Raw genomic sequence first — 18,573 nt, 5'->3', positions numbered from 1 at the left:
ATTCGTATAAAGGTCAAAACCAAGATAAAGCATATTCATTTTAGACAATAGCCTTGTCCCATAGAAATGGTCTTAGTTAAAAAGAAATAGTAAAACAAAATAGAATGCCTAACCACTTCAAAGAAAAAAAAATAGATTTACCAATAATTAGTGTTCATTACTAATTATTATTTTTCGTTAGATTTTCGACAGACAAAAATTCATTAGTAAAAGTGTTATAGGTCAGAATTATTGACGGTAGTTTCTCAGTAATTATCGTAGATATATTTATCTATAATTCTCGATGGATAATATTTGTCAGTAATAACATGACTGATCAGGTACAAGACAATATCGACAGATGTAACTATGGGTAAAGATCGTTGATAAATGACAAGTCAGTTTTCAGTGGAGTGGATTGTATTCTCTATTTACTAGACAAACATAATGTCACTACTAGATAGTAAAATCCAAACAAACAATAATACATGTATAAAACGGAAAAGAGTTCGACGTTTTGTGGTTGGTTTAAAAGAAAAAAAGGAAAAATAATAAAAAGAGATTGACCCTTTGGCTTCTGACTAGTCAGTAAAACGTCGAAGCCCCAGAAGAATACGACGTGTAACATAGTGACTTTGCATAATAAAACTTCGAATTAGGAAGCGTTTCGTCGTTAATATATAGTGGGATGTCAAGTTCTACAAGGGTTCGACGTAAAACTCTTAGAAGGATTTCTAAAAGAAATCCATTTTTACAGAACGTATATTCATAAATGAAAACAAAAACAAAAGAAAAGCATAATAGCACTAAACATAGGAAAAAAAATGAAAATCTAACCACGAAAAGATCCACGAGATAGTTAAAATGTAGAAGGATTTTGGTGAATAGAGGTTGTAGCGTTTTGAAAGGGTACGAAATCCAAATCTCTCAACCTTTTTCTTTGGATTTCTATCACTCCTTCAAGCTTTTCACCATGCACAAAGAATCAAACCACAAGGAAATTCGCTTTTGTGAAATTGAAAGAGTTGATAGAAAAACAAAGAAAAAAGTTAACAGATTGTTACGAGAAATTTTATGAATGGAAGTTGCAACGTTTTGAAATGTATCAACTGTTTTCGTTGAGTTTGTATCATTCCTTCAACTTTTTCAACATAACAAAGAATCAAACCTTGAAGGAGCTAATACAAAATCAAAGAAAAAAGTTAACATAAAGAAACCATGAAGGAATATTACGAGAAATTTTATAAATGGAGGTGTAGAGGTTATCCAGGGCTCTGAAACTGTATTTATAGAAAAAACGAATAATTGTTGGGAGCCAATCACGTCCAATCCCCACAGAGTTCGACGTGTTATGCGGTGACCCTTCGACTTCAATAGCATAATAAAACGTTGAGGCCTTTAGTATAAGGACGTTTTATGGGTTGGTTTAAAAGAAAAAATAAAATCCATAATTTCTGGCAAATAAAAAGTCGAATTGATAAAAGAGTTCGACGTTCTGTGGTAAGTTAAAAGAAAAAAGAAAAAAATAATAAAAAAGGACTGAGGCTTTGGCTTCAAGTTGACAATAAAACGTCGAAGTCCTTACCAATTCGATGTTTTATGGGTTGATTTAAAAGAAAAATAAAAACATAATTGTTGGCTGTAATATACAACGTCCAATGTTTGTTACGATTGACGTCATATTTAGTAAATCACTATTTAGTAGTTATTTATTTTGTATTTGACGTATGTTGTTTCCTTAGCTGACGTTATGTGATTACTAAGGTCATAGTTTTACATCGGCTTTGTGTACGATTGGACATTATTTCCTTAAAGACGACGCTTACGAAATTCAATCGACATGGTGCGAAATGAATTTATTTACAACAATGTCATCGGTCATTGTTAACGTTGGTTGTTCTACTATGGGACATTGAATGCGTGACGTTATACGCAATTTTTGTACTAATGACAATATCAAACAATCATCACAAACACGTTTGTATGTGTAAAGTTTTGTTGTCTTGCTGCACCACCACTACACTCCTCTCTCAAGAAAAGATGATGATATAGGCTTATTGTTGTGAAGCTTATCAAAGAAGTCATATGAAATCTAATGCAGGGCAATTTGGGCCCTATGAGTTGTTGTCAATTGTTGTTGCATGTAATTCATTTGTGTTGTAACAGAATCGATGACTTCTTGTCACAAGTGCAAAATATACTTTTTATACCTATTAAAATCCACTAGGTATAGAAAGTGGTGCGATGATAGTATTGTAAATATGAAAAACTTTTATATACTGGTTACACTTATAACAACTATAGAAAGTGGTGTAGTGGCAAAATTGTAATAAATTGCAAAGATTTCTATACCAGTTGCACTCAAAACAATTACATAAATTCATTTTTCTATACTAGTTAGACATATAACTGGTATAAAAGTGGCGCGGTGAAAAAAAAATGTAATATTGGATAATTGTTTCTATACCTATTAGACACTATAGTTTCTTTCTTATAGTTTCTTTAAAGTGCAAGCAGTGTGGGACTCCACTTAAAAGAAAGAAGAATAAATAAGTCTCTTCTCCTTTTAGTTGTTTGTAGTAGTTATTTCATGTATAGTTTTAGTTTTGATCTTTATACTATAGTTAGGTAGTTTATATACCCTTAAAACTATGTAGAATTAAGAGATGTGGAACCTAAAACAACCTTGAAAGCTATTGTCCAAACTTGTAGGCCTTCAAGTCCAACATCCCTTAGTTTTCTCACCTACTTCATCTCCTAGTGCTATATATGCAACCTAAGGTCTCCTTTGTAAGTACACCTTCAAATTTGAATATAGAGATTGTTCTGCATTCAATTGATTACTTCTTTGAGATAGAAATTTGTCTCTTAGTTTAAATTTGGGTCTTATCTTATGAAGAACAAATAGGGATCCCCCTTGGCATTTATCTTGGATCGTTCCAAGTGGAATGTCTTCAAATCATAAGTTTCCTCTCCTTTCTCTCTTTCAATTTTAGTCTTTTAATTCCATTTCTTAATTATTCTTGTTTAGTTCTTAGTTTTATTTATATCTAGAGCCTTAGGTTTGGTGATTTTTAGGAATGCATGCTAAAGCATTGTTCTTCTTTCTGTCAGCGTTCATCGCATAAAGTCCTCGCTCAGCGCGGACACTAATGCTTTGTCGAGTTTGTTTTGCTTCTAAATTGCGTTTTTGAAGTCTGTTTTGAGTGAAAAATTTTCTATGGCTTTGTTTACATGTTAGGAACAACTTTTAGTGCTTATTCCACCTTAATTTTATCCTTTATTGTGTTCATTTGTTATTAATTCATTCAATACTCCGCAATTTGCTTGTTGCTTTTGTCATTCATATTCTGTTTGATACTAATTCTTTACTGTTTATATGTTTATTGATTGGACTCTTTCTTCTGGATGTTATACTTCATCAAGGTAAGAGTGATCTAAAGACTCTAATTAAGTGTCTATAAGTGGTCTAAAAAGTTTTTCTCCAGATGCTACAAACAAAACCTTCCAACACAAGCAATAAGTACCTTTTGAAGTAGGCTTCTAAATTCTCTTTTGTCTTCTTTTCCAGGTATTATTTCTTATCTTGGTTGGTCTTTATTAAATCTTTATTTCATGTTTAACCTTTGATTTCAGTCATTTGTGGTTCCTCTTTAGGAGTTTTCAAGAAATTTTTTCTTGAATTGCACTTGTTAGAGTCTTTTGCATCATTGCTCTTATATGCTGAATTGAGATGAATCAAATTAGGATTTAAGTGTGTATGCTTTGCTTGTATGTTCTGCACTAGTAGAGGTCTTAAAGAAACATAAAAGTAGTGTTGTTCAAACATACATCAATTTGTTTAAAACATATAACTGCAACAGTTTGCAAAAAATCACCAATGCATCAATTTGTTTTGTGCTTACTATTTTTATTATGGTGAGACACTCATCCAGTTTGTGTGTGTGTTTGAAATCTTAATTTAAGCCTTTATCATCATCATTTTAGGATCTTTCTCTTCATGTATGCCCATAATTGTTTTTGTAATTGCCTCTTGTTTATGTGTATTATTTTGCTGCAGTATTTTCGTAGGTGCCTTTGTTTTGATTTCCTCATGTTCCTTGCTATTTTTTCTCTTTAAGTACTTTAGTTTGCTGCCATTTTTTTGTGCCATTTTTTCTTGCTTTACTAGGTTCCTTTTATATCATTATCTAGTAGTTTTCACTTGATTTTTTTGCCTCTTAAAGAGTATGTCTCTTGGATTGTGTCCTTGTATAGAACTTTTTAAGGACATTATAATTTAGCATTTTGTACTTCCTCACTACTTTAGGAAACTCTTGGTTAAGCTCCAACGGCTTAATCATGGTAGACGAAGTGTGCAGGAGTATGCCCCATAACCTCGAAATGCTTATGCATCACATTAATATTAAAGAAAATGAACAACAAAAATAAAAAGGTCTATTAGTAGACTTAATGGCAATATTCAAGATATAATTGAATTCCATGATGATGAGAATTTGGATGTAGTGATTCATAGGGCTATAAAAGTATAAAAGAAACCCTTGTGAAAAGAAACTTAACACAACAAGTTTTCAAAATCTTCAAGAGTTGCTTTTTATACTTAACTCAATACAAAAATAAAAGTTGTCTAAAGAAGGATTCCTAGTTTTCATTAAGAAAATCAATTCAATTCCAAAGAAGCCTTCTTCTAATATTCCTTGTCTATATACATTATTTGGAAAACATAAATTCATTTATAAAATGTTTGATGTTTTCTGCAGATTGACATTTAATCCAGGAGGAGTTCCTTTGGATTACAAAAGAAATAAAGTCATTTGATAATGGCATGCTTTCTCAATAAGACATTAATCTCTCTTTGTTACAGGGTTTTCAAGATCTGAGGTTGAATCCTCTCCAACCTTGGGGAAGGGGGATGATGTGATCACATATAGGACAAGGATGAAGAGATTAAAAGAGTGACAAGAAGCATAAAAAGACATAGCATATATTTCATGGCATGTACTTTAGCCTTTAATAACATAGGTTTTCGTAGGCTTGTATTTTTGCTTTCTAGTTTCTTTCTCTTACTTCGATTGTAAAGAAGTTTATGTATTCTTCTTTTCTTTAAGGTGCAAGCAATGTGGGACTTTCCATATTTTGGACTTAAAAGAAAGAAGAATAAATAAGTTTATTCTCCTTTTAGTTACTTGTAATGTAAGTTACCTCATGTATAGTTTTAGTTTTAATCTTTAAACTAGTTAGGTAGCTTATATATACCCTTAGGAGAATGTAGAATTCATTTACAACAATAGCTATCATTCTAGTATTGGTATGGCACCATATGAAACCTTATATGGGAGGATATATAGAACACCTTTGTGTTGGTACCAAGATGGCGAAGTAAAAACTATGGGTCTTGAGTTGTTACGACAAACAATAGAGAAAGTAAAAGTAATACAGGAACAACTACGAGCAACCCAGAGTAGACAAAAGTCTTATGTAGATTAGAGGAGGAAATCCTTGGAGTTCGAGGGAGGAGATATTTGTTTCTACAAGTTACACCAACGGTAGTTAGAAGGGCTAGTAGCTTGAAGGAAGTTGTCACCAAAATTTCTCTAACATAATGAGATTCTCAAAATTATTAGGGTAGTAGCTTACGAGGTAGCACTACCACCTCAATTGTAAAAATTTTCTTATTGATTTATTTTTCATGCTGTGTGTGTGACATTCTTTCAAAACCAAGTTTGTTGCTGCTTTGAATGGAAGATTGACTTAGGAGCATAGGAATGTCTACTTGATAAAATTATGGAATGTCTACGTTGTCATCATGCTAACGTTAATACTTTTAACGATTATTGTAATGGATTGTATTAAACATTTCCAATTCACAACATCTTCTTGCAATGTTAATATTCATAGATTGAACCAACCTATATTCTCAACATGGAATGTTAATTGATTTGACAACCCATGAACATTAAAATCCCTTGCCCATATAAAAATTTGGAAAAACTTACAAAGAACACATGCAAAACCATGTAGGGGAGTCCAGTTCTCCCAACTGGAGAGTGACGTTGAACTTTTTGTACAAATACCTCTCAAGCCTCTGGTAATTGATTACAAGACCCTTGTAATCGATTGTCAGGGTAGAAAATGGTCATCAATGCTCATGGACCTCATACAACTCACATGAAAGCACCTAAATGACATTTTTTTCTCAATAATTCAATAGTCTAATGTTTTCGTTGGTGCAATAAACACCACCCATGACAATTAAACTCACTCACCCGTCTCAAAAATTGGAAAAATTCACAAGAACACAAGTAAAACCATGTTGGAGAGTCATGTTCTTCCAGTTGAAGAATCATGTTGAACTTTTTGAACAAATGTCCTCCAATCCTTTGGTAATCGATTACAATAGGGCAGAAAATGACCAATAATGTTCATGGACCTCATCTAACTTACATGAAAACACCTAAATTACCTTTTTTTCTCAATAATTCAATGGCATAACGTGTTCATTGGTGCATTAAACTCACTCACCCATCTAAAATAAGAAACATGAAACAATAACTTGAAAGTAAACTCATTTAGAAAAACGTTATTTTTTGAAAAATTAACTACATCTAGTACAGTGGTCTAAAAATTATGAGTTAGTAATCATTTGAAATTTCTTTGAGTCTAGATTCGAAAAAAACAAGAATAAACTCATTTGGAGTTTAGTGGAAAAAGTTATTAGCAAAACAACCATCAAAGGTTAGAGTTGATAGGAATATATAACACGTTAACTTTAAGAAATTAATTGTACCTACTCAAATGTCCAAAAAGTACAAATTAATAGTCATTAGAAAGATTTTCTACTCTATTTTCTAATACAAAAACAATTGCATCATTTGGAGGTCTATGGGAAAATTTATGATTAAAATAGTCAATAAAGATCAAAGTTGACAGCATGTATTTTATACGTGTATCTTTCCCTCTGGCTCACAGATATATTATTTATTGAAAATGCCTTTTAAAATTTGTCCATTGTAACAACATTAAATGACATACCAGGGCATGAGTTGGGCAAAAATTGTAATGGAATTGAACTACCTTGATTCAAACACCTATAGGAGCTTTTTCCTCCACAATTGAGTGGGAAAACTGTTTTTTTATACATTTGACACCATCAATGATGAACAACATGTGTTTCGTCCATAATTGAGTAGAGTAAATTGTGTTTTGATGCACTTGACACCATCAATGATGAGCAACATGAGTCATCCATGCAAAAAAATGGAAAAAATCACCCATAGAGACACAAAAATGACCCTGGGGAGTCAAGTTCTCCTAGTTGGCGACTCACATGTAACTTTTCATACAAACCAATAATTTTCCCCTAGTAATCGATTACAGGGACCTCATAATCGATTACTAGGGACTGATTGTTGGTTTGTACGAAAAGTTACACGTGACTCCCTAGTTGGGAGAACATGACTCCCAGGGTCATTTTTGTGTCCCTATGGGTGATTTTTTTTCATATTTTGCATGGATGCCTCATGTTTCTCATTATTGATGGTGTCAAGTATATCAAAACACAATTTTTCCCACTCAATTTTGTGGAGAAAAAAAGCCCATATAAGTTTCTGAACCAAGGTAGGTGAAGTCCATGACCATTTTTACCCAAGTTATGTCTTGGTAATCGATTACAAGATCCATGTAATCGATTATCAGGGATTGATTGTTGATTTGTACAAAAAGTAATAAGTGACTTCCCAGGTGGGATAACTTGACTCCCCAAGATCATTTTTGTGTGTCTTTTGGATGATTTTGGGTGTGTTTATATGTGATTTATTTCATTTTTTTAGATGGATGATTGATTTTATTCATCGATATTGCGAAAATTCTCTTTTCTCATTGAACAAAGCCCAAACCTTGGAGAAAGGAGACACCTTTAATCGTTGATGAGAGCGCGAGAGAGGTAGAGAGGCGGAATGCTACAACCTTGGTGGAGCAACTTTGGAGGAGGTCACCTTCGAGGTCCCAATGGATGAGAAAGCAAAAGCAAATCGCGAGAGAAAGACAAAACAAAAATGCGAAAACAAAATGAGACGAAAGAGAGATGAAGAAGACAACCAACAGAGAAGACATATTCAATGAACGTCATGGTGGTTGGTGAGAACAACGGGTAACAATGAGAGAGAGATTTCAAGTTTTTGAGAGGAAGAAGATGAACCCTTTTTTGAAATGATATTTCAAAACTCGCAAAACAAAATTTGTTTCCAAAACACCCTCTGCGTAAGATTTTATTTCTAAAAATATTATTTGAAATGAACTAATCAAATGCCAAATGCCATCACTTGGTGTTATAAAAAAGTTGGCAAAAATGAATGGTTAAAAGAACATTTTCCATAAATTTAACTAGTATATGCATGTTATTTTTATATGCAAGCTTGCTCTTTTCTTATACTTGTGTTTTTGTATTGTTTTTCATCTGTTTAATGTAAACAAACAGATATAAGTGTTGATCCATCTCGAAGGGAATGATAATGTAACAGTTTAGTTTATATGAATATTTGTGGAGGACTAGTTTATCTTTTTAAAAGACTATGTATCTTTTATTTCTTTTCCTTTTAGTTGTTTATGGACTTGTTTATCTTTTTAAAAGATTATGTATCTTTTGTTATGAATTTACGCTCTTGAATTTACTTGTATTTCAGTATATCTACTTAAGATGATTGTAATCAAGTAAGGAAAATATATCTTTAACAATTTTTTAATAACAATCTATATGGTAGAAAAGTAAAGTTTAGTTTAGCTACTACTTTTCTACAAGGTTTTGCGAATAGACTCCTCCAATCAAACTATTTTAACGAGTGAAAATAACAAATCAATTGGGTTTTATCAAATAGTTTCTACTACAGTATTATTAAGGCTTTTGATTTTTTTTGTAACTGCAAATGCGTATCATCAAATATCACTTACAAGATCACAACAAAAATGGAATCAAATTTAAGAATAGCATATCATAATCGTTTGCTATTCCTACCAACGATATATCAAATGTTTGATATTTATCAATATATCAATCTCGAAACAACTACGGTTCAGTGACCCAATGCATTTATGGGGTAAAAATAAGCGTGCTACATAGTTTTGACAAATATTTTCTCTCCCTTGATAAAATTTCTTTCCATCTGTGAATCTCATGAAATTTTGGCTGTCTCCAATGATTGGGTCATTGTTACAATTTGTATGTTATCAGTAACATTTGTATCAGTTCATTCCTAAAATCTGTTTTTATAGAAACATAAATTTCTTCCATCTCATGTCACAGAATCGTAGTACATCAATAACCACATCTTCAAGATTAGAACACCAAATATTTGAAGAAATTTCGAGGAAAAGCAGAAGCTGTAATCAATGGATTCAAATGAATTCAAGTAAGAGGTGGAGAAGGGGTATACTACGGATACCTTTCATGTCCTTCTTGTTTCTCTCATCCAAGGCAAATCCGTGATAAGAGAAGAGGGCATACTCATCTGGGTATCAGAAGAAACTGAAAATTTTCCCTTCTGTGACCACTGCCAGATTTTGGAAACAGAAAAGCTCTCGCCTTTACACACACTTGTAATCTTCTTTCCTTCAATATCCCCCTCAACTGAAAGTCTCTCTAAGTTTTCTCTTCCTTTCAAGAACTGTGCATGACGACCTTCTCGGTCATGGCTCAAGGTTATTCTGAGGTCTGAATTCCCAAGCACGTACTGATAAGATCCCATGGAATAACATCTTCTGGCATCCAAATTATTGCTACTAGTCTCTCCTCCAGCAGCCACCTCTGCCTCCACATCAAGCCTTCTGAATTTGCCAAGTCTCACAGGGAAAACCCCCTTCTCTACCACAGTTTCTTCAATTTCAATCGTTTTCTGCCTAGTTGTGAACTCATGTTCCCCATTATCATCCCTCAAATCATCAAAATCAAACAATGGATTTTCAAGGGGAAAGCCAGGAGTAAGGAGGGTACCCCTGCAAAGAGGGCATGAGGAGTTGGACAAAAGCCAGGTGTCTATACAGCTGATATGAAAGGCATGGCTGCACATAGGCAGCAACCTGAGTTTATCCTTTTCAGAAAACTCACAGAGACAGACAGCACAGTCAAATGGCTCCTTCAACCCCTTTATCTCCTTGTATTGGAAAACAGGAAGTCCATCAATAAAAGCCTGGTCCAGACCAGAATCATGAAGATGGAACAGCTGTTGCAGCTGCCTTTGAAGAGCATCAGAGGTTGCATTTTCCTGGTTCCTATTGGATTGAGAAGATGCTGAGGAAGAAGGGTTCTTCATGAGAAATCTAACAAGCAGGTGGAGCAGGCCAGAGATGAAAAATAGAACAGCCAGAATCACAATGATGAAAAGCACAGCAGGACTAATTCTAGCACCAGAGGATGAAGGTGAGGGTGGTGAGGGAGATGATGGTGATGACGAAGACATTGATTCTTTGTGAAATGCACCCCAGCTTGGGGGTGAAGGGGGAGGCAAAACCGGTGGTGGATAGATCAAGTAACCATCTTTTTGTTGGATTTGATGCTGAATCCAAGCCATCTTCAAATGGGTATGGTCAAAGGACCACTTACCATTCATGCTTTCTCTTTAAAATCCCAAAAGTCATAAACGTGGACCCATAAAGCATGCTCTTGCCTAACCCAAACTCAAACTCATCCACACACAACATAATCCTAGTAACATTTCCAAACTACACATAACATAGAAAGTGAACACTTGCAACTCAGATAAATAAATGCACACAGAGAAGTGGTAGATGGTTGTGGAAAAATGAAGCAACGATGAATTGAGCAGTGAGCACAACCAAGTACCAACTACATATTATTTATGTTTCGTATTGGGTAATCATTTTAAACGAAAGGTAAAACCAGCGATGGACCAACAACAACGGGTAAACAAAAACTAACATGTGTTGGGTCTTGTTTTCGAAAAAAAAAACATAAGAAGCACAATATATCTGAAACTTGACTCACCAACTATTTTCTGAGGTGCACATTGTTTGAAAAGGGCATTGAAACTGTGATTTATCTTGAGGCTTTCAGGTAGGTGAAGGAACCCTAGGGTGCAGACTTTTTTTAGCTGCTCAAGTCAAAGAGTGCTGAGAGAAGAGTAAAGTGAAGTGTGAAACACCTTTCTCTTGGCTCAAACACTGTCTCGTCCTTGTCGTGTTTGTGGGTTAGAACAACAAAGTGATCGAAGAGAGAAAGAGGCGATAGTTTCCAAAGTGTGAGGTTAAATGATGACAAAAACAGATGCTCAAATTTCAATTTCACCGCCACAATTCGCGCGTGGGTTTCAGTTGCCGCAGTATTGTATGCACCATTTGTTGCCGACTATTGAATATTTTGTATTGATAGAATGAGTTGACAGGTTAACTTCACAGGGAATTATGAAATCTTAAATAAGCGGCAAGTATCGGTCAATTTCATTCATATATTTTTAAATTTAATTAAAATTAAGAGAAATTATTAATTATGAAAAGTAGGTGTTTCTAAATTATGTGAAAGGTCAAGGACATATTAGAAGAAGTATATATCTAAATAATTAAATTGAACTAAAAATCTGGGAACGGGACGTGTGTCTTGCTATAAGAAAGAATGTATTATAATAAAAAAATAAAATAATCTCAAAATATATATTTGAATATATATATATATATATATATATATATATATATATATATATATATATATATATATATATTTTGTACTGTATGGTTCTCTTTACAACTTTATCTAGGTCGACTGACCATCTTGGCCGACAAACCACCAGGCCAACCACTTATACTAGTCGACCGACCATCCTAGTTGACCAACCATCAGGCTGACCGTATGTACTGTATGCTCCTCCCGATCCCGTGTATCGAACGATTCTATCTAGGCCGGCCGACCATCTCGGCCGACCAATCACCAGGCCGACCATGCCGACCATCCCGGCCGACCAACCACTAGAGCAATCGCATGGTTAGATTATAAATAGTGATAACTCATTAACACCCTAATGCAGGTTAAGGTGTCATTGGGCCGTTATCAGGCCAGTGAAAGGTAAAAGTCCATAAACCCATCACAACTAGTATAAATAAAGGTTTCAGGTATGACTTTTACCCAAATTGCACATGCTGCATCTTATGCATTACTTGCATCTTTTGTTATAACAGTTTCGTCATTTTAAAACGGGTACGCCCCCATCCGGCTTGGAGAAGGAGGGAGAGCGAGCTACGTAATGTTCGTCCAGTCTTCAAGGTCGATCCAGTCATCCACACAATCTTGAGTGCTTTGAGTATACGACGTTAACCCATATCCGAAACACACACACACACACACACACATATATATATATATATATATATATATATATATATATATATATATATATATATATATATTATAACTTTAAAATAAATAGTTAAAATGTATTATTAAATAGAAAGTTCATTTAATTGTAAATTGTGAAGATTTTTTTCTAAAAGGTAAAATAAAATCATCAAATATATTTATCCAGATAAAAATCGAAAATAAATTTATGTTGTTTAGCTGTGATTCTATATAAAAAGATTCTTATGTTATGATTGTAAAATATTAATATAACTAATGATAATTATTTTTCCTTAAAGTAAAACCATATCTTATATGGAAAAAAAATTGTAATGATAGTATAATTTATTGTATTTCTTTTTATCTATTTTATAGTGATATAGTTATTGGTTATGATCGAATTGCTTAAGAAAAAGATGCATTCCTTCAACACGAATTACCATTTTAAAAATTCAATTCAAATTGTATTTCATATTACCGAGTGTTTTTCGATTACATTAATATTGATTTTATCTTAGGACGGTATAACTCAAAATCACAAATGATTATATTTTAAATAATTGAACTTAAACATGTTTAGCGATCTAACTGATCACTTATCGGGTTATTAGAGTTAATGACATACTAATTATTATAGAACTTAGTAAAATATGATAAAACAACTTATTTAGATAAAGTAAATAGATAACGGGATCCAAGCTTAAGTCATCCAAATAAGAGTAGTAAATGTAATAAATTATCGGCTTAATAGCATTGATGGTCCCTATTTTTGTCAGATTTGTTCACTACAAAAAAGAACGTTCTTAATGGTTTTAGTTTTTTTAATTTATGTTCAATTTAGTCCTTTTTGCAAACAACGTTTAAATCGTTGACGGTCCATTGTTCAGCTGTGCAAAACCCAAATGAGATGTCATTTAGAAGTTGTCACGTCACCATCTTCTTCAACCCTCGGCCTAAACAGAAACTGAAACCGTAATTTCTCTCTAGCCACCTAACCCTAGCGTCGTCACACCTAAACTCTCAGGCCGCCACCGCAATCACCAAAGACCTTCAAACGCAACCCAAAAGACCATCACCAGGACACCGCTGCGACCACATCCACGCGCCACCACCTTCATCGCGCGCCTTCACCATCATCTTCTTCCCAGCTCGCGCTGCCACCATAGCCTCGCCGCCAGCACCATGCCGTTGTGCCATCATCCTCTCGTTCCACCATCAACCTCGCGTCAGCCGCCATGAAGCGCACTTCCACCATCATAGACTGCACCGGAAACCTACATCAAATCCAATCCAGAAAACCCACAAAAATCCAGAAACAACACTGCTGGGATTCGCGATGTCTTTGCGAGTTTGTCCTAACCTAGAAATTCGAAACCCTCAACCCTATCGCGCCTAAGAACCACCATATTTGTGAACCTGCTTCTCCCTCGTGCTTTCATCAACCTGCAACGAAACACAATCAGTCCAAAAATTCCCAAATTAGAAACCCACAGAATCCTAATATTGCACATCTACCTAGTGCAAGACCACCAGCATCCATCACAAGGGCAAGGCTACAACCTCTTCATCTTCTTCTTCATTGAGCCAACATCGCTGCGAGAGAGAACAAGAATCGTGACCACCACTGGCGCGCTTCCATCATCACAACAGCGAATGACCTCCTCGATTAGGACACGTGGCAGCTCCACGTGGGCAGTTAAATGTCACCTCATTTGGGTATTGCATAGCTGGACAGTTGGTCGTTAACGATTTAAATGTCGTCTGCAAAAAGGACTAAATTGAACATAAATTACATTCTTTATGACAATATTGAACAGAAAAAAAACTAGAATCATTTGGAACAAACCTGACAAAAATAGGGACCATCAGTACTATTAAGCCTAAATTATATTATAAATAGCATAATCATTTGGGCATTTTTTTGGGTACTTATTATTATGACATTTACTATTATTTGAGGCATTATTTGGTTAACTTAAACATCATAGTGTCTTTTGGCAAACATACGTACTCTTGATCTCAAAGAGATGAGAACTTAGAATATTTTAGTTTGAAGGTGCGAAATTGGAAACATGACTCTTCTCAATCTAAAGTTACATTCAAGTCGTGAAATCTTACGGTTTAAAAAATGAAGAGTCTTTACTAAAAGATATTTACATATATTCAATCTTGGAAAAACATAAATAATTACATTAAAATTAAATTCATATTCGTATTTTTCTTTTTGTAAAAGCATGAGTTTGAAGTTTTATAGAATGAAAATCTAAATAATTGAATTAGACTTTAAATTCAAATTTATATTTTTAAAATATAATAGTTTGAATGCTTATAAATCAATTTAATATCAATTTTAAATTTGATTACTTTAAAATTAATATACATTGTAACATCCTCATAAAATTATATAATATTTTAAAATACAAATTAGACATATTTTAAAATACAAATTAAACACATAAAATAACAAATTGTCAAAACCTACGGTGGACCAAGTTGAGTCGTGAGTTCTAATCCGACAACACTACTAATGTTAAAAACATTGTAAAGAAATTTTTATAGACAAAGAAATTTATGTTAAAGATTAAAAGATTTAAACTAAGTTACAAATGGTTTTTTACGAGTCTGGCCTTAGTGACTTTTACGAAGGATTCTTGAAATATAGATCACACATCCAATCCTAAGGTCATGTTAAACTCTCTTCACTATATAATGCAAACCCTCCTTACTTAATAATAGCGTCTTATTGACTAATACTACAAATATGCGCTAATATGCGCTAATCTTTTGTGGTGTGTGTATACAAAGAAGAATAGTTTTTCTAATACTCTGTAAAAGACACGGTTAGTTCGCTTGTATATCTTCATACCAACAGAATATATATAGTTAACGGAAGCTTTGATAACCCTTTCGTTTCTATATGCTCACGTTTTTTGTTTTAATATTAATTATATAAAAAACAATTATCTGTATTATTATACGAATAATATTTTTCTCTTACATTTGTCCAAATTCTTCATTTTTTTTTGTATTAGTTGTTGTTTGCTACTTATCAAAACTTTAATAGTAAATGTTAAAACATAAAAAAATATTATTACGAGGACTAAAACACAAAACTTGAAGGTAAAAGAATCAAAATACAAAGTTTTGATAAGTAGAAGAATAAAAAAGATTGTCAATATAAATACTAAAGGGCAGAGATTTTGAGGAATTGTTACGTTGAAGTATATAGACTAAATATTTAATTAAAGTTCAACGGCATGATACGATCCATTGTTGAAGATGGACAAATTTCAACTTATTGTAGTTAATTTGAATGAATTTACAGAGGACCTAATTTTATTTTTTCATCTTATAAGTATGGCTTACAAGTATTAAGGGTTATCGAAATATTTGATAGTCTAAATCAGACTTCATAGATCAATGATTTTTCGTCTTCCTCTTTGATAGTGTTAATCATGAGAGCAACTTGGTTCATGGTTGGCCTTACCTGTGGTGAAGGATTGACACATCTTATAGCCACTTGAAGCAAATTCACCATTCTCTCTTCGCTTGCATACTCTGATAACAGAGACTTGTCAAAGACTTCACCTGTCCATTCTTCCCTCACCACTGACTGAACCCAATCGGTTAAGTCAATCCCATTTCCCTTCACTAACTTACCAGTAAGCAGTTCAAGAACAATCACACCAAACCCATAAACATCTCCCTTTAACATATCTGATGCACCACCATCAGTACTACTACTGCCAAAAGCTGAACCTCTTTGATCATCCATATCCATAATGCCACATTCACTTATGCATGGTTCCATATTCTTGTTTAGCAAAATGTTGGAGGATTTCAGATTTCCATGAGCAATACCATGATGGCCTATCTCTTGGTGCAGGAAAGCTAATGCCTCAGCAATTGTTGCTGCAATCCCAAGTCTGCTGGTCCAGTCTAAGGCTTTTGTAGTACCTGAATAGCACATGCTATATTTTAGTATATGAATTAGTGTGGGTATGTTAGTTAGGATTTTGAGTGGGATTGAATTTAAAAAAAATATTTTTTTTATACGAATCCATTTTTAATTCGATTCACTTACGACTCAGCTTACTTGGATTGAATCTATGATAAACCGGGTTTACTAACTCACCTAGTTTAATTTAATTATTTATTGTTTTGTGTTTCAATATTATTAATTAATATCTATTTTATTGTATTGTAAATGAAAATAAAGAAAACGATGTTACAAAAAAGTAAAATATTATAAATTTATCTATTCAAGACTTTAATTTTATAAACACAAAAATTATCAATATTATAAACTTATTTATTCACTTTTTGAGTTTGTTTTTAGATTATACTTGTTAATTTTTTATTTTGAATTATCTTTGGAATTTAATATTATTTTAGAGTGAAATTATTTAAATTTGAATTAAAAAATAGTATTTTTTTAGATTTTAGAAAAGAATTTATAATTAAGTGAGCCAGTGAGTGAATCTGTTTAACCCATCAATCCATGATGGTCGGACTGGCCGTTTTGACAACACTATGAAGTGTATAAATTTGTATGTCACATTTCTTGTTCATCGAAGTGTAACTAAAAAATATGCAAAAGTAAAAGAAAGATGTGATATTTACCATGTAGGAGCTTGAATAAACTGCCATTCTGGTGATATTCATACACCAAAAGCTTGTCTTGTTTAGAAGAATAGAAAGCAAGTGGTGAAAGGACACGAGGGTGCTTTGCTTGGCTAAGTATTCGCATTCTTTGTTTGAAATCGTGGCTTGAAATAGTCCAATCCTTGATCCTTTTCACAACTACCATCATCCCATTGTCAAGCATCACCTTATAAAGACTTCCATTTTTTCCTCTTCCAATAAGTTCTGCAGGTGCTCCCAACAAGTCCTCCAATCTCAGTTCCATTGCCGCTTGGCTCGAAAGAACCACCAGTGATTGTGAAACCATCCCACTTTCAGAAGGGACTGAAAACTCAGATCTGCTTACCTCATTTTTGTATTCACTTGAAACATTTCTCGGCTTTTCAACATCACCACCTCCACTGGCCCCTACCCTATTATTCAATGCTTCAACTTTATTCTCTCCCTTCTTTCTTCTACACAGCTTTAAGACTACGAAAAGGACAATGATGACACCCAATGCAGCATACCCTGAGTACATAAGAATCTGCTCCTTGGAAGCACCCTTTGATTTTTCTGATGTCTGAGCCTCACTCAAAGGCATAGGCTTATCAGAGCAATTCTTTGGCAGTGGATCTCCACATAGTTCAGGATTACCAAGAAAGCTGTCGGCAGAGAAATAGCCATGCACGTTTGGAATATGGCCACGGAAATTGTTGAAGGAGACATTGAATTGGTCAAAATTAGAGAACTCAAAAGCAGGTATAGTTCCTCCAAGGTAATTGTTCTGTGCGAGGAACATGTTCAGCCCTGAGATTCTATACAAGTCTGGTAAAGATCCTGAAAACTGGTTATTTGAAATGTCCAATCTCTTCAGACTGCTCAGCATAGCAAGTGAACTAGGAAGGTCTCCAGCAAGTTGGTTTCCGCTTAGGTGCAGGCGAGTGAGTTGTTTGCAATTTCCAACCTCAGAGGCCATCCCTCCACTGATTTTGTTGCCATCAAGGCTAAGATATGTGAGAGATGCAGCCAGGGGCTGCAAGTTGCAAAGCATAGCAAGATCAAGTGTTCCAGAGAAATTGAGGTTATCAAGTAGCAACTTCTTTATGGACATGTTTTGAGCATCGCAGTGTACACCTTGCCAGGTGCCCTTGCAGGGATCAGAGTCTTGTTTCCATACCAAACTGGAGTTCTGTTGGCCATCTTTTCCAGAGACTTGTCCCAGAAATTGTATCAGTGTTCTCTTGACCTCGTACTCTACACAACTGGTCGTGTTTAGGAGGAAAAGGAATGTGGCAAATGCTATCGATGTAGAAGGTCTTTTCATTTGGGTTGATGGAAGAGTTTATGCGAGATCACCAGCTTTGTTGCTGAAGAGGGTGGAGTAAAAATGAAATGGTTTATGAATAAAATAGAGTTTGTAATTTCAGTACAAAAGAAATGGAACTGGTCCGTGTGGCTGATACTTCGATGACCGTTTGTTTGTAGTTGGCATGATTAGTTTATCATACCTTAACAAATATTTTAATACTGATTGCAGCTTTCTCAATTTCTTTTACAAATATTGGCCGGCATGATGAATAGTTGCAACTAGTGTTGTCGTTACCTTCTTAATTTCATTCATACGGCATTGT

At 34.1% G+C, this 18,573-nt stretch overlaps 2 protein-coding genes across 2 annotated transcripts; both read right to left on the bottom strand.

The window, feature by feature from the left end:
* Positions 1-9,031: 9,031 nt before the first annotated feature.
* LOC148197717 (RING-H2 finger protein ATL46-like) lies at positions 9,032-11,205 on the bottom strand. Its single transcript, XM_088114835.1, has one exon. It carries the CDS (start codon positions 10,578-10,580, stop codon positions 9,420-9,422), a length of 1,161 nt encoding a protein of 386 aa, XP_087970961.1. The 5' UTR covers positions 10,581-11,205; the 3' UTR covers positions 9,032-9,419.
* A 4,514-nt stretch (positions 11,206-15,719) lies between these two features.
* LOC124842899 (putative inactive receptor kinase At2g26730) lies at positions 15,720-18,266 on the bottom strand. Its single transcript, XM_047319496.2, has 2 exons — positions 16,940-18,266; positions 15,720-16,273 (listed from the first exon to the last, which is right to left on the bottom strand). The coding sequence occupies exons 1-2, from the start codon at positions 18,264-18,266 to the stop codon at positions 15,720-15,722; spliced, it is 1,881 nt and encodes a 626-aa protein (XP_047175452.2).
* Between the last annotated feature and the right edge of the window lie 307 nt (positions 18,267-18,573).

Source organism: Vigna umbellata, chromosome 5, assembly GCF_029865625.1.
Source record: "Vigna umbellata cultivar VRB3 chromosome 5, Vumbellata_1.0, whole genome shotgun sequence".
NCBI classification, from domain to species: Eukaryota; Viridiplantae; Streptophyta; class Magnoliopsida; order Fabales; family Fabaceae; genus Vigna; species Vigna umbellata.
This window is presented reverse-complemented; position numbering and strand designations above follow the sequence as displayed.